The 27,756-nt window shown below is 41.3% G+C and overlaps 1 protein-coding gene across 1 annotated transcript; it reads left to right on the top strand.

The window, feature by feature from the left end:
• klhl4 (kelch-like family member 4) lies at nt 1-26,632 on the top strand. Its single transcript, XM_071532089.1, is given in 13 exon segments — nt 1-461; nt 9,090-9,257; nt 10,641-10,777; nt 11,249-11,445; nt 15,380-15,592; nt 17,733-17,919; nt 18,117-18,341; nt 21,025-21,102; nt 21,105-21,186; nt 22,395-22,558; nt 22,561-22,606; nt 23,985-24,156; nt 25,142-26,632. Coding segments are annotated over 13 exon segments (2,190 nt in total). The 3' UTR covers nt 25,202-26,632.
• Nucleotides 26,633-27,756: the final 1,124 nt, after the last annotated feature.

Below are 27,756 nucleotides of genomic sequence, written 5' to 3'. Positions count from 1 at the left end.
ATGTCCGTGTCGGGGAAGAAGGAATTTGACGTGAAGCAGATCCTCAGGCTCCGCTGGCGCTGGTTCAGCCATTCGTCCCAGGGTTCGGCCGGCAGCGGGGGCGGCGGCGGCGGGGTGGGAGGCTACATCCAGCAGGACGGCTTGGACCACAGAGGGACGCCCGTCCAGGGCCGGCTGAAGAGTCACTCCCGGGACAGGGGCGTCGGAGGAGGGCTCCGGAAGACCAACAGCCCGGTCCACAGCATCCTGGTACCGACGCCGGGGCCCACGCCTGTCTATGTCAGAGCGGGTCATCAATCATGGCACCAGCAGCAAAACACCATCCAGGGTCTCCAGGTCAGCGAGGAGCCGCCGAAGAGCAGCTCCTCGCCCAGCGCCACCCGGAAAGAGGACGCCAACAGCGGCCAAGAGAATGTGAAGGGCAGCACCGAGGATCCTGCAGAGGTGGAAGCCAGAGAAAGGTATGACTCTTATGAGGTGTTAGCGACCCTGAAGAGACACATAAGTTGCGTGGAGCCAAAGCAGTCACTGTGCACAGTGCATCTTGAATTAGCAGAAGCCAGATTAAGGGATGCTATTGGGGAGCACACCTTTCATAACATGCATCATAGTGAAGGTATGGCTCGATCATAAAATCTCCATCTGATGGAGAAAGTCTACACCTCTGGAATTAGAAGTAGGAATGTTTTGAGAAAAATATCTACAATCCTGCTGCATATATGTATGCTTAGCACACACCAGATGAATTAACTATAATCAGTTTTCAATATTTCTGAGACTATATAAAGTGTATGCCTACAGCATTTGAACTTTATTCAGTATTTGCAGTGGCATTCTGCATGTAGATCCTTTAATTAAGATAGGATTATCTGTGCAGCTAACATTTCTCAATTAACTCGGGCTAGGCAGCTGCCACCATGACTCACCTGGGGACAGTTCACTCTCAGTGTCCACAGCGTGTTAGGCGAGGCAAACCAATAAAACATCCTCTTAATTATTCAGTGGATGGAAAGCCAAGGCTTTTTTTTGCTCCCTTGTCTGTGTTGTGGTGCAGATTACATGCGCAGGAAGCCATTGCCAGATTCCTCCGAGTATTATTCAGTTTTTACACAGCACACTAATGCATTCGTCCATAGAGTTAAAAGTGGTAGCGGGAAAGAGCCATTACATCACATAACACACGCACTGGCCCTATAAAGAGAGGAGGCAGTGCAATCGCATGAATTATCCACACTACCGCTGCCACCACCTCAATTGCAAAAAGCTATGGGCTGATGCAGGGAATACAATTTAATTTCTACAGAAATCTTTTTACTGATGCCAAACTCTCAGCTTCATAGACGTTTTATTCAGCCGTAAATCCCACCCCCTGCTTTTCCAGGTTTTTTTTTTTTTCCCCCACCGTCTTCCATGTGATCATACGTCTTCGTTCCAGGAAGTAAACAGGTGTTGCTAGAGAAGGGTGTGTTTGTGTGTCTCTGTTAGTGTGTGTGTGTGTGCGCTGTCTGGCAGAAGACTAAAAGCATCTCGCATCAAAGATGAAAAGACCGAGTCTCCTTTTATCTAGTCTGTGACATTCTAAGGTGATTGGTCCTTGTGTTTTGCTGAGTCCTGGGCGCTTTTGTTCCATGCACCTGGTGATGAAATGAGCAAATGAAACCTGAACCTGTCCCTTTGTTTCCGAAAGACCCCGCTACGATTAAATACATAATTTTAAATACATATCCTCCACTTACAGCCAAAAATGTGTCAATGTGGATTAAATGAATGCCACAGGCAGTGGATGGGTAGGTGCCCCGAACAGAACATGAATTATTCCGAGTTAAGATACAATTTTGGAATCAGCTCCACGTTCTGCTCTTCGTGTTGGCATAATTGGCAGATGTTCATGTTTTGGGGTCCCTGTGTGAGAAGAGTGCATGCATAAAAGATGTGCCTCACAGTAAAAATGTGTAACTCTCCGGCTCTCTGGGGGACCTTGAGTTCATGCTGGCCATGTAAAATACAGTGCAGCCATCATATTTTGACAATGATGCTGAAATATTAAAGTGGCTCTGCTCTGTTGGATCATGTAGTGTGTCCTTGGCTTAGCTGCACCAACACGATTGTGAGAATATCCATCTAATAAGTAATGGCAGAATTGTATGTTTTTAATGGCTTTGGTTTTTTTTTTTGCTTCCCAAGTTCCCCAGCCCAAGCTAGTAAAAATGTACACATGTATTATTCTGAATAGCAATATATCATTAAGTATATTGACAGATTGTTCCATCACTCCCTCATTTCACCCAAATAAATTGATCACCCTGTCAGCATCTGTTTTACATAATTATTGAATCAGGGAGTTAGTTTTTTTTCTGATGATTCAGTGGTACAGCATTTATTGAATCAGTAAAGCGTAGCAAGAATGGTAGCATAATGCAGTTTGACACGAGCAATAATCAGGGAAATACATTTTTACAAGCTGCTTTTCCATCAGGCTTGTATTTAATGGAAATGCAGTCGCTCGGTAAATGTGCAGAAGTAGTTGCTGGAAATGATGCTGTGAATAGGGGCGATGCTCACGTGCAGTATCCTAAAAATCTGTCTCTAGATGTGCTAAGTTGAACAGTGAATTAGGCCAGTGTCTGTTTGACACATCATGGCTTGCATGTTCACCGTGGGCTAAGCAGATGTGTGGATGTCACTGAGATTCATTTACTCCACCAGCTGGGTGGCCCTATTACGTCTCACATCATAAATCCTTGACACATAATTTGTCACAATCACTCAGGCTATATCTAGAAACGACTGCTGCTGTGAGTGAAAAATGCTCAATTTTTAGCTCTTTCTCTGTAGCCTGAAAAATATGTGTCAGTCATTTTGGGCTACAAGCCGTTGAGTGATTTGTTTCATGCACAGAATGTCTTGGATAAATCCATCCAGTTTCCAACATCATTTGATTGGTTTAGTTCTTTCCTCAGTTTTCAATATTTAAGCTAGATTGTTGTCAATCAAATTGAAATGGCAAAGTCAATCAAAGCAGCTCTTCCAAACCTGTGGCGCTGAAAATAAACACTTCTTCAGGAAAAATACCTTGCTGGAATAGTACTCTAATGGAAATATGCCATCCATTTAGAATTATGCTTGAGTGAAAGTATTTACGTTTGACATTAGATGCACTTAAGGATCAAATATAAAAGCATTTTGGTAGGGTGTGTTTCTTGGAAGCATTAGGCATAAAGGAACAGTTGTGTTTGCCTTTAGATTACATTTATTTGTATTAATAAAATTTTGAAGCACATCATAAAAACCTGCAGGCATGGTGAGATTCTCAAAGATAACACACAAAGTCACTGACTGATTTCTCTTGTGGTCCTTGATGGTAAACTTGCTGTCTGTTATTCTGAATTTCATTTATGAACTGATCAAACGCTAAACCATTTCTAACCAAGTAACTAATAACTACAGGGTTGTAAAATTGACAGTAGTGGAGTGAGGAGGATATTTACTTTGAAAGAACTATACTTGTATAAAAATACTTGCTCCGCACCCCTGCTCCTAACACACCTACATATCCATATACTGTATATTTGTCCTATCCTCGTGACTCCCATCCAAATAACCTCTCCACATCTTTGGCAGAGGATATATGACAGAAGTTAACCTGAATGGAATGGAAACCCTGACCTCTCCCACATAAACACTAACAGAGGCTTGAGTCAGCGGGCTGCTGGTTTGAATGATATCTCAATTCACTCTCCGCTGCCTTGGAGAAGAAATACCACCACCTTCTCCCCTGTCAACAGCAGTAATTCAGATATTTGTTGGATGCCCCATAACACCTCAAGGCTTATAGGGTTTCAGTCTGCGTGTGACACTTCCAATGCAGACATTCTTAGAGATGTAGTAAATTACCAAACAAAATATATCTTTTGTAATCTGAAAGATGACATCCTTATGGATAAGGAGATTTTGTGATCATATATAATTGATTCTAAATGTGTTTTTTCTTTTAGCATTGACAAATCTGTTTACATGCTCTATGCAACAAGGCCGTCTTCTGTGTAACATGAAGATAAAGCCAGAGTGTTCATCAGTCCCTCTTTGTGCTTCTGAAAAAAAAGGCTTTGAACTGTGGTGAGAGGAGATATAGTGGCATAATGTGCTGGACACACTCTCTCATTGCTCTTCAAATGAGGATCAGTCATTTTCTGCAAATGGACCTGATTCAAAGAAAATAATCCCTGACACAGCTTTCCATGAATTTTACATGCATACTATTAACGAGGGCCGTGGCTTAGTTCAGCAGTGTCCTCGGGCGCTCAAATCAGTAATTTGCATTGAAAGAGGATCATGCAGCCATGGTCAACTGTGATCAAGCTGAAAATGTACTAGCCTACTATCTACTATCATAGCCTAGAAAAAGCTAAATCACACTACATTGGAATCAAGGTTTTTATATAATAACCTATAGGTTTACCATAAGTATACATAATCCCAATATACATGTTATGCAACTGGTTCTTTAGTTAGGGGTTATGATGAGATTTTGGGAAGCTATGAAGGTGAAAATATGATATACACCACTATACAATCTTTGGGATAAATGTTTTGGATTTTGTCAAATAATTCATATTTTAAGGTTCTCCCAGTTATGAATCCTATAAAAAAAAACATATTTTTTTGTATATGGTTGTACATGGTTATATGGTTATTTTATTGTTGCCACAATTCACCATGCTTTGTGTATGGGGTCACAACAGGCATCTGTTTTTTAGGGTTTGTGTGCCAAAAAGGTAAAGAATGACCATATTACACATTAAGAAGTACAGTAGCAGTCTTTATACTATAAGTCCACCAGGCAGGAACAGCTGTACTCAGATGCATATAGGATCTAAATATTTATAGCAATTAAACAGTAGTACACATTCCACCCAGGACCCAGCAGTATAATTATGTGGGTTAATCTGTCTACCAACCCATATCGTAAATTATGGACAATCCAACGATGTTGACAGTCTCATATACTGTGTGACTTAACCTGCCATCAGCAAACCAGCAAGGAGCTTTCTGCTAAGACCTGCACATTTTTCACTTACATAGAACGCCCCCCCACCAACACACACACACACACACACACACACGCAAACACACACACACACTTTCCACCAAATTCCTCAGCATCAGAATGCAGAGCTCAGCAGTGTAATCACAGGTAATCTATGAACGAGGACTGCAAATCTCAATAAGGAATTAAAATGCACCAATGGCGTCTACCTCCCTTTTCCGACACGCTACCAATGCTAATATGCCGCGCTGTAGCAGCAGAACAAGTGCACAGCTCTGTTGTGAAATATATTCATCTGCTAGCACGCGCTTCCCCAGTGGCGTCAAACAGAGAACTCCGCTGACCCCAGCAAGTCAGCTATGCAGAATCCCATTATTAAACGACTCATTTTACAGATATTTTGACTGATGATTTTTCACTTGCGCTGTCCAAGATTCAACCCCTCTTGACATAGTGCTCAATATTCAAAATAGGAATCAATATCCCACCCGAGATGTTGTGCATTATCTATCGGGGATGGTTGCAGGAATTATGCTGACGTGACTTCACAGCCGCACTCCTTCTTCACAGCGTGTGGGGTTTGGTAATAGCTGAGGGAAAGAAGGTATAAGGAGGCAATATTTCACTTCGGTTAATAGCTGTAGCAATCCTCCACTGCACTCCCGAAACATAAAGGACCCGCTGGCCATTTTCACAACTTGATATTCGCTTTGCTGGTCGGATTCAAATATCAAAAGACACGGCTCCTGTGTACGGCAACATTTCGCCCACTGCTATCAATATTAAGCAGGTGTGTCAGGCATAACAAATGACATCAGAAGACGAATGTCTGTTGTCAGCCTCGGCAAGTGAGGAAAGTGTGGAGGGGAGAGAAGGAAAAAAAAAATGTTTCTGTGCAGAGCTATCATGTCTGTCCCACTGCTGGGATCAAGCGATTACAGTGAGCGTATATCTCTCTCTACACAAAGCTGAATGCGCAGCAATACTGGGTGTAAAAGCGCAGAGGCATCAGGATCTTATGGAATATATAGACTTGGCATATGCTGCGCGGGGCTTTGTCTGGGTTGTTGGATTCTCAACCCAACCCAAGCTACTCAACTGCCTTCAGGGACAATAGGCTGTTATAATCCATTTTGAAAGAACTATTTCCCATTTGGCCCAGGCGGGCACGGCTTTCCCTCTTGTAGAGGGATGGAGTTGACGCTAGTTGGAATAAGACTTAGATTCTCAGTAACACGTCTGACTCATGACCTTTACTGCCGGGGGCTAATCTGGGCTGACAAAAGCACATCTTGAAACGTCTGGACCGCTCATCTAGCAGGGCAGTTTCAGAGCGGAGATGAATCAGTCGACTGAGAGTGCAGCGGACTGATTTGGAGGACAGGAAGAAACATACAAAAAAAAAAAAAAGGGTCTTTATTGGTAATTTGGCAGCTTTTCTTTCTCTTTGCTTTAGGAAAGAACGTCATCGCCACTGATTTAGCCTACCTGAATATCAAAGTTTTTTAACGTGCGGTGCATTTTCTCAGATCCAATTAGTCACGTTGCGGTGTGATATCTTTGGAAAGGTGTGGAGACGAGATGACAAGACGCAATGTGTTATGTGCTCACTGAGGGGAACCTGATGTGTAGGAGGATGGGAAACAAACCCCGGTCTGTTCTGCTCTGCTCTATTCTGCTCTGCTCTGCTCTATTCTATTCTGTTCTGTTTTGTTCTGTTCTGTTCTGTTCTGTTCTGTTCTGTTCTGTTCTGTTCTGTTCTGCTCTGTTCTGCTCTGTTCTGCTCTATTCTGCTCTGTTCTGTTCTGCTCTCTTCTGTTCTATTGTGTTACATTCAAAAAGAATTGGAAATTAAGTTATAGTAATTAGTTTGCTCATTTGTTCTCCTTCAGTAAATGCCCTCCTTTCCTGAGGAGCTCAAGTTCTATTCTATTCTATTCTATTCTATTCTATTCTATTCTATCCAATGTGTATAAATTTAGGTATTGCAGACTGAATTACTTCCTCACAGTTCCAGGCATGTGAATCGACACTCTTTGAAATAGATAATAGACCACGCACACAACTCCATAGGCCCCCGTTGGTCTCTGTTACTCTCTTTCAATTGCTTAGAGGTAATGCCTATGGGATGTAAAGTATTGTCCCAACAGCCTTTTCTCTGGAGTAAGGTGTTCTGGGGCTTTAGCGCCTCAATAAAGCTGGGCTATACCTCTGACGATCCAACCCACTGCTGAAAAGAAAATAAACACCTCGGAGAAATTTACAGCTCCCTAGAATGTGATACCAAAGCAATTAGTGTCGGAGAGATTGGTAGGCATGAAAAATCCTTACAGCATGCCTTGGAGCCAATACAAAGGCAATGCATCTCAGTTTTACGGCCCCATTGCTTATTCAGTCTTGTTTGGTGTTCCTCTCCAAGACTTCAGAGTCAGTAGGGAATTATCGTGACAAGGCAATAAATTACTCTTGTATTTAGCATAAAGCCTCCCAATAAAGACTAGACTATAGGGTACTGCAGTGACCAGAGCGCTATATAAACAATTCCCAGTGGGGAAATGTAGTTGCTTTTGGTAATCAAAGAAGAGAAAGTCACACACTCTGCTAAAAACTTTATGATAGTGCGTTAATCGGGACGTCGATAAGAGCCACCACCCCTTCGATTTGAGGGTCTGAATTCTGCACCAGTGTGCAAGTACAATATCAATCTGGGAGCATGTGCCAATGCATCGCCCCGACATGCATTATAGACTTTTCAGTTCATTTGTGTTGACAAATTACATACTTGGCTAATGCTGCTCTCATATCAGCATATGAGTGGTAATGACTGAGAACATAAAGCAATGCTTTAAATAGCGGTGACATTTTTCAGCTTTGCTCATATGCTCCCTTTCTAAAAAAAAAGAGAAACTTCGGCAACTATGAATCTTTACACAGCAGAAGGGGCGTGAGATGGCAGTTAATTCCCTGGGAGAGACAGCTTGGGTCTGTTTATGTAGTGTAACAAACAACCCTAAATGTCAATGAGTGGATTTGCTCTGTGAAGGACACCAAAGTGACTGGCCTGCATTATTTTGCCATGAGTCTGAGGGATTACTTGGATGCCTGTAAAACAGCATGTAATCTAGCAGCCTGTGGGGAGAGGGACTCAGCCGTGCCACAATGCTACGAGGAAGAGGCTTGCTCGCTTGCAAAGTCCCTGTCTTTTGAAAACACACATGCACACACACGGATACGCAGACACACCCACACGCACACACAGACACAAAGGCACGCGCGCACACACAGACACAAGCAGATTCAGTATGGAAAGCTGTCGCCCAGATTGTGGTGCTGCTCGTCCCATTGGACTGCAGTGTTTATTTATCCACTTATGTATGGAGTTTAGTCCATAACAGTTTTAATTTCAGTTTAGAGTGGCAAGAAGGATGCAGATGCACTCTAGGGAATAGAGGATTCAGGAGTGCCATGTGTCCAAATAAACCCTATTGTATCCCTAATAATTGTTGCTTATCATGCAGCCTACAGCTTACCTTTTTTTAATTTCTTACTTATTATAATGGATGAAAAGAAGAAGAAATGCCGGATGAAATTAATTAATGGGTTGCCCTAAATGAAAATGTCCCTGTTAATTTCACCTACAATGTCTCATACTATTTTTCTGTGTGTTTTCATCCAGTAATGAAGTTATTGCTCACTGCTTGCTTCCTGTTGCTTACCCATGCATAAGACCTGTTCCAAGTCAATAAGAAGAGGCCACTGCAGTATTACAAATATTAGAAATATAAACAAGCAAAGGTGCATTGATCAAATATTCAGAATGTGGAAACGTGCCGCACTCTCCATCTCAATGTGTCTTTTTTCAAATGTTCTTCCAAAGAGAGGAACATTTTTATCTGACAATAACTAACAGCAAAACAGACACGAAACAACGAGTGAAGGACAAGATGAAAACTGACAGACAGACAGGGTCCACTGCTTTAGTCCATTGATTTTTGTCACATACTGTATCTTCCCTTCCCTCTCCCTTCCTTCTCTTCCACAGGTTGGCTCTGAGCACCTACTCCAGAATGAACACCAACTGCTCCGATGAGTTTTTCCAGGCCACAAATCATGCAGAACAGACTTTCCGTAAGATGGAGACCTACCTCCAGCACAAGCAGCTGTGCGATGTCCTCTTGATAGCAGGGGATCACAAGATACCGGCTCACAGGTTGGTGTCTGTGCTACTGTCCGCTTTGATACCTGCATCTGCATTAGTTAAGCGATAGGGAAGCTCATCTGGATTCGCTTCATTAAGATGTCAATACGGGCTTTCAGGCATTGGTTTGCACCGCAGTTAACATGCCGTAACGAGTTGTATCAGTTTGAGGGAAAAATTGTGGAAATGCAAAGCAAAACTCTTCTTTTCACGTTGTGATTTTGGGTGACAGTTGACAGGAGAGACAAAGACAAAGATAAAAGCCATGTTCAGCCATGGTTTGCAACTGCATACGCTGCTTTGATCTAATTACACCTCTGCCCTTTCTCATTTCCCCATTATGTTTGAGACATGGAAGAACACTGTGATCCAGTACATCGAGATGTCAATATTTGGGTATCCGCCCCTCGGTTGAATGGCTGAATTGAACAGACCACATTACTTCCCCTGAACGCTGAGATGTATTGTGTTCGCTGTGTGCTTTTGCTTCTGTGTCATAACTTGGTAGTTAATCCCGATAGAGCCGTATGAAAGAAAAAAGAGAATGCTCAACAAGACCAATGGGCAAAAATGAATCAATGACCTTGACCTGGCAGGGTGGAATGTACAGCCCTCCTCGGCTTGTTTGAACATGGCTTTGTTTGCCCATAGGACACATCCAAGCAAAGCAGTGATGGTGTGTAGCTGTTTGTCCTACACTATAGGTCAAAACAACAATTACTAGCTTCTTCACCTTGTTGGCATTGTCCCACAAAGGCCAACATAGGATTATTAAAGGAATTATTTGGAACTCTTTGCCACACGCAAAAAATTGCAATTGAACAAATATAATGAGAAGCTACCTGACTATGGTAATATATTGTTTGTCAGAATGGCAAGTAGAGTCTGTTTTGTGTAAACTTCACCCTGGGCAAACTCATTTCCTTATAATTGCACATGATCACTCCTTGCCCTCATGAATTAACAACGTCTTGTGTGAACCAGACAAATGCGTAAACACAATTAGAACTCTGACTGTTGTAGCTATTAGAAACATGAAGTAGTTGTTTGTGGCATAATTTCATTCATCATACAGTTTGACAAATTGGATGGATGCAGAATGAAGGGGACCCAAGCTCTCAGGGTGGCCTAGCATGTTGTGAAATCACCCAAACATTATTTATCACTGTTAGAAAAAGGACTACATTAAATTATTAGACTGAGAATACACTGTGATGTAGTACACTGCAAGTCATGGCACAATATGCTCTTTCCTATGGAGCAAAACTACATTTGAGGACATGAAACACAATCTCAGGATTGTTGTTAGTATGTAGAGTAGATGAAACAAAATCTCTCACAGTCATATAAGTAAATGCACAAAAGCATTAATTCATTGCATTTTCTTGGATGCAGACTGGTCCTGAGCGCAGTGTCGGACTACTTCGCTGCTATGTTCACCAACGATGTGAGGGAGGCGAAACAGGAGGAGATCAAGATGGAGGGAGTGGATCCTGAGGCGCTCAGATCCCTGGTTCATTTTGCCTACACTGGTGAGTGCTCATAAAGCCATTCACTGGCTCCTGTAAGTAGTTATAAGACTTCCGATGTGCTAGCGTGATTAAAACGGATCAATAAAGCAATTTATCACCGGGCCAAGGGAGCGGGGATAACATCAAGATGATACTGCCGCTTTTACGGCATAGTCAATTGAGTATTTTTGCACAATACTATCTCATCCGTCACATCCACTGACTACTGTAATCTGCCACTCGGTTATTCTGTAATATTTCTTTGACTTCCTACATGATTGCATTAAGGACTTAAGGGCTTGTGCTGAATTCTTCTCTGATAAATCCCCCACCTTGTGGTTCACAGAGAATATCCACTTTAACAATAGTAATAGTGTAAAATAGTGTAAAACATTAAAATCCTGAGAAAACCTACAGTTTGTTTTGCTGTGCGTCGATGCGACTACATCCAGCTGTCACACAAAATGTGTTTTGCTTCTCCTGACATTGCAGGTGTCCTTGAGCTGAAGGAGGAGACCATTGAGAGTTTATTGGCGGCAGCTTGCCTCCTCCAGCTTTCACAAGTCATCCAGGTCTGCTGTAACTTCCTGATGAAACAGCTCCATCCCTCCAACTGTCTGGGAATACGCTCCTTTGCAGATGCCCAGGGCTGCGTGGATCTGCTCAATGTGGCTCACAACTACACCATGGTAGGAGGGGAATCAGACCTAAACCACTTTTTACACAGCCGGCTCGGCTTAATTATTTATTTGCAGTAAGGGACTGCGTTCCCAAAGTGACCCTGACATAAGGACAGCTGCAGTAATGAAAGCTATGACATTAACTACTGTATTTAATAATTTAGTTTCATTAAATTTGTATTTGATTTAACATGAAAGGTATAGTGGATCAAATAAACTCTGTTCCGCATAGTCCAAGGTAATGATGGGATTTACACAGAGCACTTAAAGATCCAGTGCAGTGATTTCAGCTCAGGCAGGAAAAGTTTGATGTTGATTTCTAACACAGTGAGCATCATTTCTTTTCAGTTTTTGATGGTTAGATGGTACAAAGCCTGTAGGACTGGAGTGACAGCCTAACCTTTTATGATTGTGCCTACACTGCATGACAATATTTCTATCTTTGGGGAACAGATATTCAATGTTAGAATTTCGGCAACCAGCAATAGAAGCACAGAGATTTTGGCTAGTTTGACAGTCTGACAGACTATGAGACATCTGATTAACTATGCGTACCAATCAGAGCATTCATTAAAACCTGGGTGTAGGTGACATCATTTACACCAGGAAGTAGATTGGAATTGTAAATCTGTTTGATTCTGTTGACAACCAGAGGAAGAATTTTTCCACAATGCTTTACATTAACTTTACATTAACTGGTCCTTTGTTAAATTATACCATAAAATTGAGAAATGCAATTCTAATTGCACTGGCCCTTTAAGAAAGAAGTATAAACCTTTTGCAGCACAGGAGAAACCACATGGACTCTGATTCTAATCTGTTTAGAAGATTGAAAATCTCATTAAAAATCAGATCAAATCCATTACAAATGTCATTAAAAATTGTATTTGTTCTGTGAATCTGGCCTAAATATAATATGAACAGCAATATGCAGGTAAGCCAAGCATCTCCATACACAACAAAGCTTCACGGCTGGATATAGACAACACATTGGATTATTCGTGACCGTCATCTGCTTTGAGGCCAGTTAATTTAAATAACCTGTCATAACCTGTAGAGGGGCGAACTGTCGGTGTCTCGCTTATTTATAACATCTAATTTCAGCAGAGAAATGGATGATGTGCACATTTGAATAGAAATTGAGTGGTTTCATGCTTTCAGTTTATCGAATTTGGTTCTGTGTCTGTCACTGCGAGATACAGCATAGCAGCACATTGATTATTGCAACACTAGACTTGTGAAAATGGCATTCGTATATATATTCCTGTGCAGGGCATTTGCATAGCATTGAGATCCGCGCGCATATTTACCAGATAACGTCTCGCTGGCCGTGCAGAAGTGACAGTGCAAGACAGCCGTTATCTCCTGAAGGACATCTGCTCAGCCTGTTTACAAAGGCCCCATCCAGGACAAGGAGGTTAATCTAATCACCAAACTGCACAAGAGGGCCAACTTCCTGTTCAATGGCTTCAATAATGAGCAGAGAGAGCTCGGGGCTTCCTGGAAGTCCATCCTCTGGGCTCTGAGTGGAGCGAGTCGTGTTTTGATAAGCTTGTTTTTCCTGGTTGAGCATGGCAACCGAGATCCGCTTCTGACATCCCTTTCCTTTCTGAAAGTGTTGTTTTTTTATACCCCGGTCGTCTAAAATGTAGTGTTTTATTGTTTGGGGACGACTGTGTTTCTTTCCAGCAACAAAGAATATATCCCATGCATTGTGGAATAAAGGCTACACTAGCTGTTAATTAAAAGAAAAAAAATCCTGACTGATGAATTCAAATTCAAATGAATCCCATTTAAAAAATAATGAGATAAAACGCAGTCTGTTTTTTTTGCCAGCATCTGTAAATTATACAGCAAAAGATAAGTCTTCCAAGGTAATCATGCAGCCTTGGTGTTTTGCAACATCAGTATTCCTCCTCCTCAAAATACACTGTTATTACACAATTACCCTTTTGCAGTAGTTAAATCAATTAGTATCCTCTCCCGCTGATCTTGTTTTCCAAGCAGTTTACTCACCAATGAGTTTGCCCGCATCTGAGAACACATGCTTTTAAATGATTCTGAAGTGAATGCGCTTGAACCTTCAATTTTGTTGTCAGCAGTCCTGGAATGGTAATTACAAATAATTGGTCTATGGCGATGTCAAACAGTTGGATGGTATGTCTTCCTCAGTAATAACCACAACAGATCAATGGATGTCCCTCATTTCATTAAGCCTGTCTGTGCTAAGCTCTTAAAACCTGCTCTCATGATAGATCGGACCAAGACACTCTAATTTGTTACATGTTGATGATCAATAGCTTGCTTGTTTTTCTTAATTGTTACCGCTCCCACACTACAGTGAACGCCTGATTTGTCAAAGTTATTCTGGCGGAGCAATAAATAACGCTCAGCTGCCGCATTCAGAGAGGAAACTATGTGGCACTGTCCCGGCCAAGGATGTCTCTTCATGTCTTTTATGTGTTTTAATGTTGGAGATTACAAAGAGGCATAAATGGTGTTTTATATAGCACCGTCCCTAATGGAAGTGCCCAGAGACAATGTCCTTGAAGAGGTAGCCACGCAGCGCTGTAATATCGCCTGGGCTTGTGGCCAGTAAATGGAAGATCAATCTTTAGGAAGGCATTTCATAGAGAACAGCTCCGGCAAAAACTCTTAGCTGGATACTACATGGGTGTGATGCTAATGTTGGTGCGTTGTGTACCTTTCTACTTCTCATCAATACTGTTAAAGGTTTACTGTGTCATGTGCGTTCATGAGCAAAACTGCTTTAAAGGCTGATGAAGAGACTTATGTTTTAGACTTGTTATGCCAGAATTGGATTTGTAGCCTGTACAGATTTTAGATTGTGTTACTCTCTGTGGATCATTCTGTAATTATTTAATGAGCTAATTGAAACAGATGACAAATTCATCTGTTCATTTAGTGTGTTGAGAAATGGGAGAGTATTTCAGTATGAGTACTGAGTAGTGGTTAAATGGGGAAACCTGGCCTTGATTATGTTCCAGGAATATTGCACTTCAGATCCTGACTACATGAAGCCTCCAGAAATAAGGCTGCTGATCTACTGTAGTCAGTCCACATCGCCATATAAATTGAAACTGGCAAACCAGTCCCTGATCTGAGCCCCTGTTTGAAGACGCTTTCTGCATAGGCCCCCTGCTAAAATCAGCTTGTTGTGAGAAACCCACCACAGCATGCTGCGTTTGGTATGAAAATGAAATGAAAGATATGAAATGTGAAATGAAATGATATGCCAAATATGCACTAACTTTGAGAATTTATATGTTAAATGAAAGCACTGTTGAATTTCTGAGAAGCTGAGTGACATCAAATGCTATCTAAGTTAAAAACATCCCAATTCGTAATTGGTGAAATGTTGGGCTGCCACAAAAAAATATGTCAAAAGCTTGAATACATAACTCAGTGTAGTCATGTTATAGCTAAAATTATACAGTAGATCTTGTGGATACTGAAGATATTGTCAATGTATGACTTATTGAGGAGGCAATTAAGTTTTCCATACCTTCGAATGTCAACAAACAATACAGTATTTCACTACATGACACCCCTCCCACCCTCACCTAAACCCTATACACTATATGCCTAACCTTAACCCGTACCCTAACATAAACCTAATCCGAACTCTAATTGTAAACCTAAACCCAAACCCTATGATAATCTTAATCTTACCCTAAATACTCTAAAACCTAAACTGGCCCCTAAAAGAAGTGAGGATCAATAAAATGTCCTCACTTAGTTTGGAGGATTTTCATCACCTATCTGTCCTTGTGAGGACATTTGGTCCCCATAGGAATAGAAATACATGCACACACACACCTAACCACACACACACACACACAGGCACGCACACGGTGCTATGCAGACACTCGGCGTAGCCCTCCGTTAATGACTGATGGTTATCGCCTCCTCTCGGCTCCAGGAACACTTCCTGGAGGTCATTCAGAACCAGGAGTTCCTGCTCCTCCCCACGGCTGAGATCGTCAAGCTGCTCTCCAGCGACGACATCAACGTGCCGGACGAGGAGACCATCTTCCAGGCTCTGATGATGTGGGTGAGGTACGACGTCCAGCATCGGCAGCAGGACCTGGGGGTGCTTCTCGCCTACATCCGCCTGCCTCTTCTGCCCCCGCAGGTGAGGGAGCCGATAAAGGGGGTTTGCGGCGGTGGCTGGGGACGGAGTATGATAAGGCTTATACGCTGTGCTCGTGCCTGCGCGACGTTGAAGCCCAGCTCACGCTCGGCTGTCACATCGCCGCCTGTCTCCCCCTCACTGTCAGCAAAAACTAATGAAATGCTATTTTTGACCTTTTCCGAGTCTGTCCAGGGAAAGGTTTGCTGAGCATTAATACACTTTCTCGGAATCGCCTGGCTTCACATTTACACACTGAATGTCCAAAACATTAGGGACACATGAAATGCACTGAAGTGGATCCAGGCAAAAGCCATTATCCCTTATTGATTTCCCGTATTAAATCTATACCAATCACAAAGGAGGAGATGTAGAAAAAGACAAGTTGCAGAAGGATTTTTCAGATTGGAGACAGTTGAGATGTGGATTGTGCTGAAGTGGCTGCAGCTCAATATCAGGAAGATGTCCCCAATAATTTGTACATTCAGTGTTCAGTTACACACATCCTCACCTGGGAGCTGCCCAGTATAAATAACAACCTCAGTCTTCTAGTTGACCAATGAGAAGCTGGGAGGAGTATGGCTCCCCCACTGAACTACTGCAGGGCCAATGCTGGCTTTGTTTACGTCCTCATCGATTAGAGTTAAGTCACTTTCTTTCACTCTGAGTGAAAAATGCGATGACTGTCAGTATATGACAGCTACACATGAGTTCTATATGTATTGTGAAGCTGTAAATGCTTTGCCTATGTTTGTATTCTGTGAAACCCTGCAGCTCATGTTTCATGAATGTCACAGTTCTTAGCTGTAGCACGCTTTTATGTGGCACCCTAATTTACATAATATCGCAGATTACCCATTTTCTGGCAGATCTAGAGTATTCAAATAGCTCCCTTTTTACAGTAATGTTGCTTTATATTCACTGGCGGATTACTTTCCAAAACTTACTACACATACCAATTTTAGAATTCACTTTATACAGGGTCTACTGTGAATAAATGCAGCAAACAATAATTGAGAGCATCCATTACGAAATGTGCAAACAACGGATGAAGTGATTTTCTATGAATGAAAAGAACAAAAGAGACAAAATGTGGAAACAAGACGAAATAAACAAGTTATATAATACATTGGCTTGAACAATGGTTTTACTGCGAGGCAACTAAACAGCAGCGATGAATCATTGTTTTTATCAAAAGTGATACTGGAGTTTGTAAAGACTGAAAGGATGGGCAGTTTGGTGCCGCTGACGTTGTGGATAGAACAGCATCAATAAAAATATACAAACAGAACCTTTCACCCATGAATATGTAATGTGTGGTGAAATATTCAATAAAAAAACATGCCAAAACATTTGCTCTCAGCAGAGCAATTGCTTCAAGCTACAAGGTGGGAGGGGAGATATTTATATTTCAAGAGTAAGGCTGATAAGTGGATATTCTCTAAAAGACCAGAAAAAAAGCTGGTTATACTCCATATATCAAACTGTTGTACAATATGACTACTCTGGCCAAAAGTGGTCTTGAGAAAATGTAGGTGTTATGCATTGCAATAAAGAATATGAAGTAAGACATTTTTGATGAATGTCATAATGAATCAAATATGCTTTTACCACATCTTAAGATCAAATCAGCCTGTATACAAGGGTATTATAAAAAGCCCTTTGATTAAAACGCACTCCCTCCGCTCTAAGGAGATAGTGCATGTGCTATTAATTGTAAATGCCGCCATTGGCCGGGAAACTGTCATTGGATTAATCCTTTGAGCAAGAGAGATATCCATTACAGAAGGCTGGGCTGTTTTTCTACAAATGTACGCTTCAGGATGAGACAGAGATACTGTATATTCATTCCCTTTACTGTGAGTTTATCTGTTTCCTTGAAGTTATTTACAGTGCACCCTGTTCTCTGTTCCCATACATTTAATCAAACAGTTCTTACATAAAGCACCTACAAGCGGCAAACAGTTTTTTTTATTATCATCTTAGCCTGGAGCCCAATTACATTAAGAGACCTCAAAGGTGATTTGCATGCATTTCCCTGTTAACATTTAACACATTTCTAGCCATTCGTTTTTTTTACACTTTAAACACGATTCCCCTGTTTTTATGATGTAGTCAATTTATGTGTTTTCTTGAATTCTAGCTCCTGGCGGATCTGGAAAACAACAAGATGTTCTCTGACGATCTGGAATGCCAAAAGCTACTGATGGAGGCCATGAAGTACCATCTTCTGCCTGAGCGACGTCCCATGTTTCAGAGCCCAAGAACCAAACCTAGAAAGTCCACTGTCGGTGCTCTTTATGCTGTAGGGGGAATGGATGCTACCAAAGGTATGAACCCACAGTTATCTCCCGATGATGTGTTTTGGCAATCAGTCAGACTGAAAGGAATAAGAATGTGCAACAAAGTGCAATGGCAAGGCATGAATACTGTTTGGAAGGGTTGAACAGTGGTGGGGATGCATCTACTCTCCAAGTTTTTAAAGATTAGGTTTAGTTGAACTGAATGTAATACTTTCTGTTTTCAGGCTCTACCACCATAGAGAAGTATGACCTGCGGACTAACACTTGGATCCAGGTCGGAGTCATGAACGGACGCCGGCTCCAGTTTGGCGTGGCGGTGATCGACAACAAGCTGTACGTGGTGGGAGGGAGGGATGGACTGAAGACATCCAATATGGTGGAGTGCTACAACCCAATCAACAAAGTGTGGTCCACCATGCCCCCCATGTCAACACACAGACATGGACTTGGTGAGTGTGCCACACTTTCATGCCACTAGCTTGATTTATTCCCTTGAACTGGAACTATAAGACTTGAGTGTACATGTTGTGAAATCAATGTTGTTTGATGCATTGATAAACAGTTCATGAACATGGTTTTAAAAATGTCATATCTCATGCTGTATTATAATGTGCAACAATAATTTCCGTCATTGCACCTTAAGATCAAGCGATGTGACATTGTATTGCTATAAGCATTTTCACTTCACATTTTGATATTATTTAGATTTTATTCGCACATACTGTACATAAAAAATAGAGTTAAGTGTGAGTGAAGAAAGCTCAAGAACCCTCCAGGGGATTGAACACCGGCAGTCTCCAAGGCATCGTACAGTGCTGATATCTACTATCAGATTGAAAACATATTCAGAGGATACGGAAATATACACATTCTCGAGTAGATAAAAACATACGCATATGTCAGTATATTCCTTTACAATTTAGAGTGCAACCAGGTGCGCACACACACACACACACACACACAAAATACAAGTGTACCCACATACCCATAGTAGGAATACATTAGTACTGCTTACAATGTTTAGGTGCATTGTAATTGTTTTGTTTGGGCCAGTGAATCACATAGAAACTATATATGTAGCCATACCAAATTGTATAACCACTTTTTTAACTCATTAAAATGTAACAAACTGAGAATGAAATATGGCTGTCTACTAGAATACCTAATTCTATTATGTCATGAAGACATTTAGTTATTCATGTTTAGTTAAATCTTTTATTGGCCTTAATTTTATTTTGTATTGTAAATACAAAAAGGTCCAATATCATATCCTAAAATGTAGATCCTAAAGCTGTTATCGTGTTACCATATGAGTAATGAAATAACAATATATGGTGTCATGAGTATTGCTTCAACATAATGCATCATGAGATGTTGTGTGTTTTACAGCCTTGTTCATAAACCATTATGACTACACAATTATTATTATACACCAATCTATGAGCAGTAAGTCTTTACAAATGTCCTCAGAATCAGTTTTAGATACAAGTCTAATACATCATTGTATGTATGTAATAATATAGCATAATAATATAATACTGCAGTAACTATGCAATGTCTTGTTAGAAAGCACTTTCAATTCTTTGTTACTGTTCTCATAACAACATATGATATTCTTATGAGTATTTCTTTATAATATTCTAATAACATTTAATATTATGACTTCAGGGGACAGTGAATAATCCATACACGATTCTGTTAATAGAGATCTCCTTTGGAAAGTTAAGTCAGAGGGTTAATTCATATGTAAAACTGGCCCTTGGAGTAACCGCTGCCTCAGCTCTTTGAGGTTTTAAGGTTTTAGCTCGGTTAGGATACCTGGTCTTATGAAACGCCTAAAATTGCAGGATTCAAGCTCAGAAGGGTCGCAGCTGGCGTGCTGAGAAAAATCACACTTTTCTTTTCAGATAGACCTTTGATATTTTCCCATTCCCCTATCAAAGCTTGGCAGGCTGCGGCGGCCTTGCTCTTCTTTACCCTTCCCTGCCCGATAAATCTCATATCAGAAGCGTTTTGATTCGCAGTTGAAACAGGTCTGGGTAACAGAGCAGGGAGATCTTGTCAAGCATTCGGCTCACTCACCCGGTGTGGTCGGATGTATCAGCGCGCTCGCTCGCCCGGGAGATTACACTGTATAGATTACCTGTGTTTTCTTTGATCTTTCCTGTGGCAAATATCTCTCGCTGCTTTGCTTGTGACGCGCATATTTTGAGTCTGAATATATCTGAGCTTATTGTCTACCTACATGTCTGCTCAGATATGGCCTGCTGCGTGCTTTATGGGCAAAGACAAGAAAAAGGGAAAAGTATTTCTTTTTTATTCCAAAACCACCGAAGTCAGTAATAAATAGGCGGCCTCCCTATGAGAATTGTTTCTGTCCGACTGGGTTTATGTCATTTAGGGTTCTCCGAATGCGGTCTTGCCCTGACGTTCCCCCAAGAAAATTGGACTCTCACCAAAGAAAATAAGAGTGGTAGCATAAAAAAAATCCATTGTGTTAAAACATCCTTTGCATTGTTGCTTGGTGAAAACCACTTTCCTCTGTGACTTGGGCTTGAGGAATAACAATGCATTTTTATATTCTTCCTGTTTGCTGAATATATTTGGTCAGCTCTGTAGCAATGACTCACTCTGCTTCGTGTTCTCCCAGCAAGTCTAAAATGAGAAAAGTACCTGTGGCCTCTGGCTCAGTCCTGTTCAAGCACTGCCAAAAGAAGAAGAAAGAGTTTGATCGTTACACGTCGTTTCATTCTCTCTATTGATTATTCACTGACACATGGTAGTTGACGTTTGACACTTTGCTCTACTGTGAGAAACTTAAGCAAACATTTTGGTTGAAACAAGGTATTGAATATATTTTGGTCTTAGCTTTCCTGGTTGATATTTACACGAAAGAATTACAACAACAACAGTTGAAGGCTTTAGTTGCTACAGATTCTATACTTGTACTATGAGTAGTTCCACTGCTATAGTTTTGTGCTCTCTCACAAAATATAGACAGGGCAATACTTAATTTTACATTGGCATCGTTAGTGTATTTACCTTCCTTTCAAATAATACTGTACCACCCGCCTAAACAACAGGTCACATTGGGTAACATGTACCTCTTGCCTTCATCTGTGTCCTCTGCAGGTATTGCTGTGCTGGAGGGCCCCATGTATGCTGTAGGAGGCCATGATGGCTGGAGCTATCTCAACACCGTTGAGCGCTGGACCCGCAGGCCAGACAGTGGAACTATGTGGCGAGCATGTCGACGCCACGCAGCACCGTGGGAGTCACCGCGCTCAACGGGAAGTAAGTTGTCCTGTTTACATGGAAGCTAGGGCCCATCCCAGGATGGACTAAAGCTACAATATGGAACTTTTCGCCTTGCAGCGAAGTGTATTGTTAGTCCCGCCCACCTCCCCTTCAGTTAGTCAAGGTCCCCGCCCCAACAGCTGTCACTCATGTTGATGAGCTGTCGTCCAGCCTGAGGCTGAGGGAACCGGCATCCGTAAAGCCACAACAGGAGTTGAAGAAGCAGACGGCGAACGCAGGCAATCAGCAATAAAAAAAGCAATGCTGTGTTTCTGAACGGGTGTTGCCTGCCATATGTTTAGCTTTGCTGTTCTTTTGTTTCTTACTGCTTTCCTCCATTATTGTTGTTGCTATGATTTCCTTGAGCTTGACGGCCACAACCCAGCTCACCACTGGACACACCCACAACAAAATGGTAGATGCCCCAAAAACGTCCTGAACATCACTGAACTTCCAATTTCATGCAAACAGAGGAATTTAGCCATGAACACACAGGGTCACCAACACAGACTGATCCTATCCTATTCAGTTGTTATTTTAATGTTAAAGTTGCATATTGCAGCTTTAACTTACAGTGCAGAGGCCACAGGAAAAAGGCATATTGTAGCTTAAGTGCTCTTTGACAACATAATTTCTTGAATGCAGAATCATCCTGTGTGTTTGGCATAAGGTGGCTGTACAACAGTCAACCACCACAGCTCAGAACAGAGGGTGTTTTGGTTAGTGTAATCATTTACACAGTACAATATAGCAATATAGCACTATAAATGTAAATGTTTTACTGCCTTATAACACCATTTTAAAGTAAAGAAGCAAAGAACATTCCACCTATCAGCCTGATTTAAATACATCTGTGTGCCAAAGGAGAGAAGAGGCTGCTGCCTGGCTACAATGAGTATTCAGTGTTAAAACTGAGTCGATCCTGGAGTTATTTCTGCATCTAGGTCAAAAATAGACAACAAGGAAGCTGTTTCCCTAGCCTTCACTTTCCTGCTGTCGGGCCTGCGAGATAGGAGCACTTTACAGACTGACGTGCTCTTTCTGGGAGAGGATGCTCTCAAAGAAAGGGCTAGTGAGAAATGCTATCCACTGCTGCATCTTTATAAAATCTGGCACATTATCAGTATTCTGTCATGGGATCTACCAAACATCAGAAACATATAGGAATTTAGATTTTTTTTAACACATTCTGTTTGTTTTCGCAGACTGTTTGCAGTGGGTGGTCGGGACGGCAGCTCGTGCCTGAGGTCGATGGAATGCTTCGATCCGCACACCAACAAGTGGAGCATGTGTGCTCCCATGGCCAAGAGGCGAGGAGGGGTGGGCGTGGCCACGTACAACAGCTTCCTGTATGCCGTGGGCGGACACGACGCCCTGCCTCCAACCACTGCTCCAGACTCTCCGACTGCGTCGAGAGGTCTGTAAAACGCTTCCCCTCTGGTAACAAAGTGCAGAAGAGTTCTTGCGTAAGATGTTCTGTTTTGCAATGCAGGAGAGGGAATTGAGCAGAGGGGTGCGGCTGCTGCTGTTGCCTTTCGCCTAAAAACAAAAGGGAGTTGAACTCTTTCCATGCCGTGCTGCTCTGTTTCCCCACCCTGTTCCTGCATTTTGAGACGTGTCTGCATTATACTGTGATCCTCCACAGAGGGGATCACATTTTCCATGGATGGTTTTATTTTATAGTATCTGGCACCATCTGGTGGTCATAACATCCTCCTGTATCTGAATTTGAAGTGACTTAGGGTAGGAGGACACCTTTAGTGATCATTCCCTGCTCACAATACCTGTTCATTTATACTGTATGTGCTACTCTTTATTCCTGTATTTCATGAGAATTTGATTTTTGCAACGACTTAGAAATGAATACCTTGCTAATTGGTTTATGATTGGTTTAGGAACTTTACTAAACTTCCTAAATTACAGATCAGCTTGAATGAACCTCACACACAATTACACATTTTCCATCAGACGGTGCTTCATTTTAAGTTCCATTAACTTTTCCCATCAACTCAAACAACAGACAATCACTATTTATGCATGTGTCATTTAACACGGTGCTTTTTAAAGGAAACAAGTGTAACCCATTAATGGAACAGGTATCCATTTTAACCCCTTCTAATCTCTAAAGTGTCATTGGTCCAGTCAATGTGTTAGAGCTCTATTAAGACTTCAATGATACTTTTCATAGTTTATCAAACTATTGTGTTGATGGAGTAGTCTCAAAAGACATGCATAATAACTTATAAATACATAGGCGATATTTGATATATCAGAGGTCCTACATGCAGTTTTATGGTTACTTTAAGCATTGTAACAAATCAAATAATTTGGAAACAATTAGTACCTACTAAATCACTTATTCATGAAATTATGGCTATTTCATTTAGTATTATTGGCACTTCAGTTGTGTCTACGGTTTCAGTGAAACAGTGACTACAGTATATATTAGCTACAGTATGCATAAATAATACCTTACAATTTATTATCCAGATAATATCTTGTCACATCTTTCTTTGGATTCTGTTCCCAATAGTTTTTTTCTCAAAACAAACTAATTAAAGCTGCTCAAGGCAACTTCACACTTTAGTGGCAGCAAGAGATAACTCTTAGAATTTTGGAACACTCGAGGGACCTTGGGTATTGTGTAATCCAAGCCAAAGCACAACTTGAACTAAGGTTCCCTGAGGAGTGGAAATTGAAAGTGGAGAATGATGTTGTTGAACAAGTGACTCATTCATCTTTCACAAAACACCAGCTCACTCTTTTTGCCCCTTGTCCCCCAACACCGGTCTCAGGTATGACCCAAAGACAGACACGTGGACGACCGTGTCCTCCCTCAGTGTCCCTCGGGATGCGGTGGGTGTCTGCCTGCTGGGTGACAGGCTGTATGCTGTGGGCGGATATGATGGCCAGTCCTACCTGAACACTGTTGAGTCCTACGATGCACAGAACAACGAGTGGACTGAGGTAATTTTAAATTAACCAATCCTAGTCACGGTTACAAAGGGTTATTAAAGGGTTAAATCCACCCCCAAAACAAAATTTGCATGTTTCATTTCTATGAAATGGTGACTAGGATTAATATTATGATTCATGGGATTGTTTTATTCCTTTTCCATTCCATTCCATTTTTATTCCATTTTATCAATTTTTATTCTTATAACTTTCTTATAACTTTGATAAGTAGTAGTAGTAGTAGTAGTAGTAGTAGTAGTAGTAGTAGTAGTAGTAGTAGTAGCACTAGCAGTAGTAGTAGTGGTAGTAGTAGTAGTAGTAGTAGTAGTGGCAGTGGTAGTAGTAGTAGTTATAAATCTCTATAAATCTCACCCAAAACTAGAAAGAAAGGAGATGAAACTTTGTAGAGCTGACAGTGAACTGGAGACAGACTTTATGAATGTAGCCAGTGTAATTCTCTGGGCATGTACATGTAATTTCTCACACTTACAGCAGAACTATGAAATAAAGCTCGATTAGATGTAAGAGCTCCAGTTCTGAATAAGCCTGAGCATCTCCAGGAAGTCTCTTTCGACAACATCAAAGATATTAGTCTTCTCGGGATTCTAGCTTTTGGCTTGTTTTATTCACACTCATAAATATTGATTGAACTGTGAAAGATTACAGGCAAAGCACCATGTACCTTCTGTTTTAGGGGGATTTTTGACCTTTAAATAGTAAAACATTTTTTAGGAAATATTTTTTAATGGAATTGTTGCTTGCTTTTGCCAGAACGGGTTACGGTTTGGAACTTTAGTGTTCTAGTTAACGCATTTGGAAGCATCAATCTGCTGGAATCCATATGAATCTTTTATAAATTACTTTTTTTTTTTTCTTGCAATGAATTGTTGCCGATGTCTCCACCGCTACCCTCTAATGTGCATGAAGTGAAATGAGTGTTTTGAAGGCAGACTTGAGATGACAGGCTGCAGGTTAACCTCTCTGTGTCTTCTCGCAGGAGGTCCCTCTCAACATCGGCAGGGCGGGCGCCTGTGTGGTGGTGGTGAAGCTGCCTTGAGCGCTTTGTCTCGCGGCGGTCCGGGGGAACAAACGAGAGAGGAGAGCGGACAAACAAAGCGGCAGACGAAGGACACGTCCTTGGAGACTCGCGTTCCTTTTTTTTCCCCCCTCGGCTTTCCAGACGTTCAGAGGGAAAACGCAGACAGAGAGCCTTGCCCATAAACCATTGTTTCTATCATTAGTGCACTTGTCTGCCCACTGGGGAGGACTGGCTCACAACACTGGGATGCACTGTACTGTACATTCTCCGCATTCTCAACCGATCAAGAATTTTCACAGATCTGGCTAAGCTGTAGCAAATTAGTGCCAAGCTTTTGTTGTACTGATTTGTTATACTGGTTTTATGAAACGCTCTGTCTATGTCCGTAAGATGATCAAAGTTAAATTTTGAGTAAGTAAACCTACTTGAGGGTTAGTTTACATTTATACAGTAGCATTTCCTATCAGTGCCATCGCATATATTTTTGGGTTTATACTCATACATGTATTTCCCTTTTTAGCCATTCAATTGAAAAATGTTCTTGTAATACATAGATGTAACTATGTAACAATGTATTTCTTTAGTGGGTGGTCTGAACAGATGTTTCTTACTCTTGGGCAAAATGTTGTTTTTGAAGGACCACTGTGAATACTGGGGGGGGGGTGATGAGTTTGTCCCATCCCGGGACGGTTTGCAGAACAGGGATGGGAGGAAATCACTCATGTACAAATTTCTGCTGAATAATGTGTTTTGACAGGAAAACTCTAATGGGTTTTTTTGATGTTCCTTTTTTTATCGAGCCTGTAGCTACAGAACACCAAAGTCATTTGCTTGTCTTAGAAGTCTTGTTACACGTCAAATAAAGGTTTACAAAATTGTGAATTATACAAAATATATCATATTGATATTTCACATTACTGTACAGATATTTGTGAACTTGCTAAAACTGCATTTGTGTTGATAGGATCATGCCTAAACCAGTGCAGTCTGGTGACTCTGCTGTTTTTTCGTTCTTTGCTTTTCTTTTGGGCATGCCAGCTGAGCGAATGTTTCATTTGATCTGTACAGTATTAGAGCCTTTTGTTGATACAGACGATCGCTGTCTATTCTGCATTTTAAAGGCTATAACGCCTTCTGGGTCATGTAAAAGATCTTTGCATATGTGTTTGGCACACAGCAACCACTGGAATAACCCAGAAAAACAGCAAACTCTGCCCAAGTGGCACCCGGTGCACCCAAGCAAACAACCCAAGTACATGAGAGGGTTTTAAGTAAGATTTGACATTTTTAAACGCAATCAAAAGTCTTGATTTCCACCGCAATTCACTAACATGACTTTAATTGGATTTTTTTTTAAACATTTGTTGATGGTTGTTAGGTCTTAAAAGTTGAATATTACCAACTCATTCAGGATGGGCACAATTTGTAACTGTAATTATAACATGTTTTTGGGGCCAAATGTTGCTTTTTATGTTTTTATCATAATTTTGTACAGCATGCAGACCTACAAATAAAACAACTTCATTCTCCTCTGCTTGTATTGTCATTCAAGCTTGTGTTTATGGTTGAATCATGCTCCTCAAAGGGCAGCGCTTGATTTATCTGGTCGTCTTTTACCATTCTGTCACCAAACAGCACTTGGAAGCTACTTTGATGTAGGCCTTGGCATCGGTTTTGATCACACTGCAGCGCCCGCTTTTTAAATCGAGCAACTGTGTTTGACGATATTGCTCTGCTATGTCACTTGCTGATGGGCAGACTGTGGACCAACTGCCACTGTTTGCATCCATTGTGTTCACTGTTTACCGACCAAATAGCCGCAAAGCTCAAGCTTAGAGCCGAAAGCAGTAGGGCAAGGTGATGATCGGCGTCCCCCACCCTCCGCTGCAAGGGGAGCTTCAGCTTGTTTGGTTTGATCTCGGTGGCTGTTGCATACAAAAAGCTGGTTTATGTGTCTACGTGTATTGCTGTATTCCAGATACCAGTTAGGACTCTTCAGAATACACTGAGCATACAAAATATCAGGGACGTCTTCCTGACATTGAGCTGCAGCCCCTTTTGCACAATCCACATCTCAACTCTCTCAAAGCTTAAAAATCCTTCTCTAATTCATCTGCTTCTTTTTATCTCCACATCCTCCTTTGTGATTGGTAAAGATTTAATAAAGGAAATCAGTAAGGGATAATGTTTTTTTTTTTTTTTACCAGGATTCACCTCATCAGTGTAGAAGATTCCTGAAGGGCCCAAAGAAACTTGCACATTAGCCTAGAATACAAAATTACTTAATGTGTACTGAACAGAAAACTGAGGAACAAAACATGAAGATGACAAAGGATACACTTTTACAAGAGTAGCTCAAATTGAACTGTTGCACCCTTTTTAGACTGGGATTCTTTACTAAAAACATTGATTGATTAATTTAGAATTAAGGTGCTACATCGTTAAATGAAGTGAGACCACTCAGATAGATTTAGACCCTTAAATCCTATCATCCAACCACAGGTATGTCTTTAACATAATTACATGTAAATAAAATATCATGTCACTAGTGAAGAAGACTCTCTTACCTTAAA

The sequence above is a fragment of the Centroberyx affinis genome, unplaced genomic scaffold, assembly GCF_046629955.1.
Source record: "Centroberyx affinis isolate AG114_WGS23_722 - 3 ecotype Tasmania unplaced genomic scaffold, CSIRO-AGI_Caff_v1 ptg002162l_1, whole genome shotgun sequence".
Taxonomy (NCBI): Eukaryota; Metazoa; Chordata; class Actinopteri; order Beryciformes; family Berycidae; genus Centroberyx; species Centroberyx affinis.
Note: the sequence above shows the minus strand (reverse complement) of the source record. Positions and strands in the feature narration are given on the sequence as shown.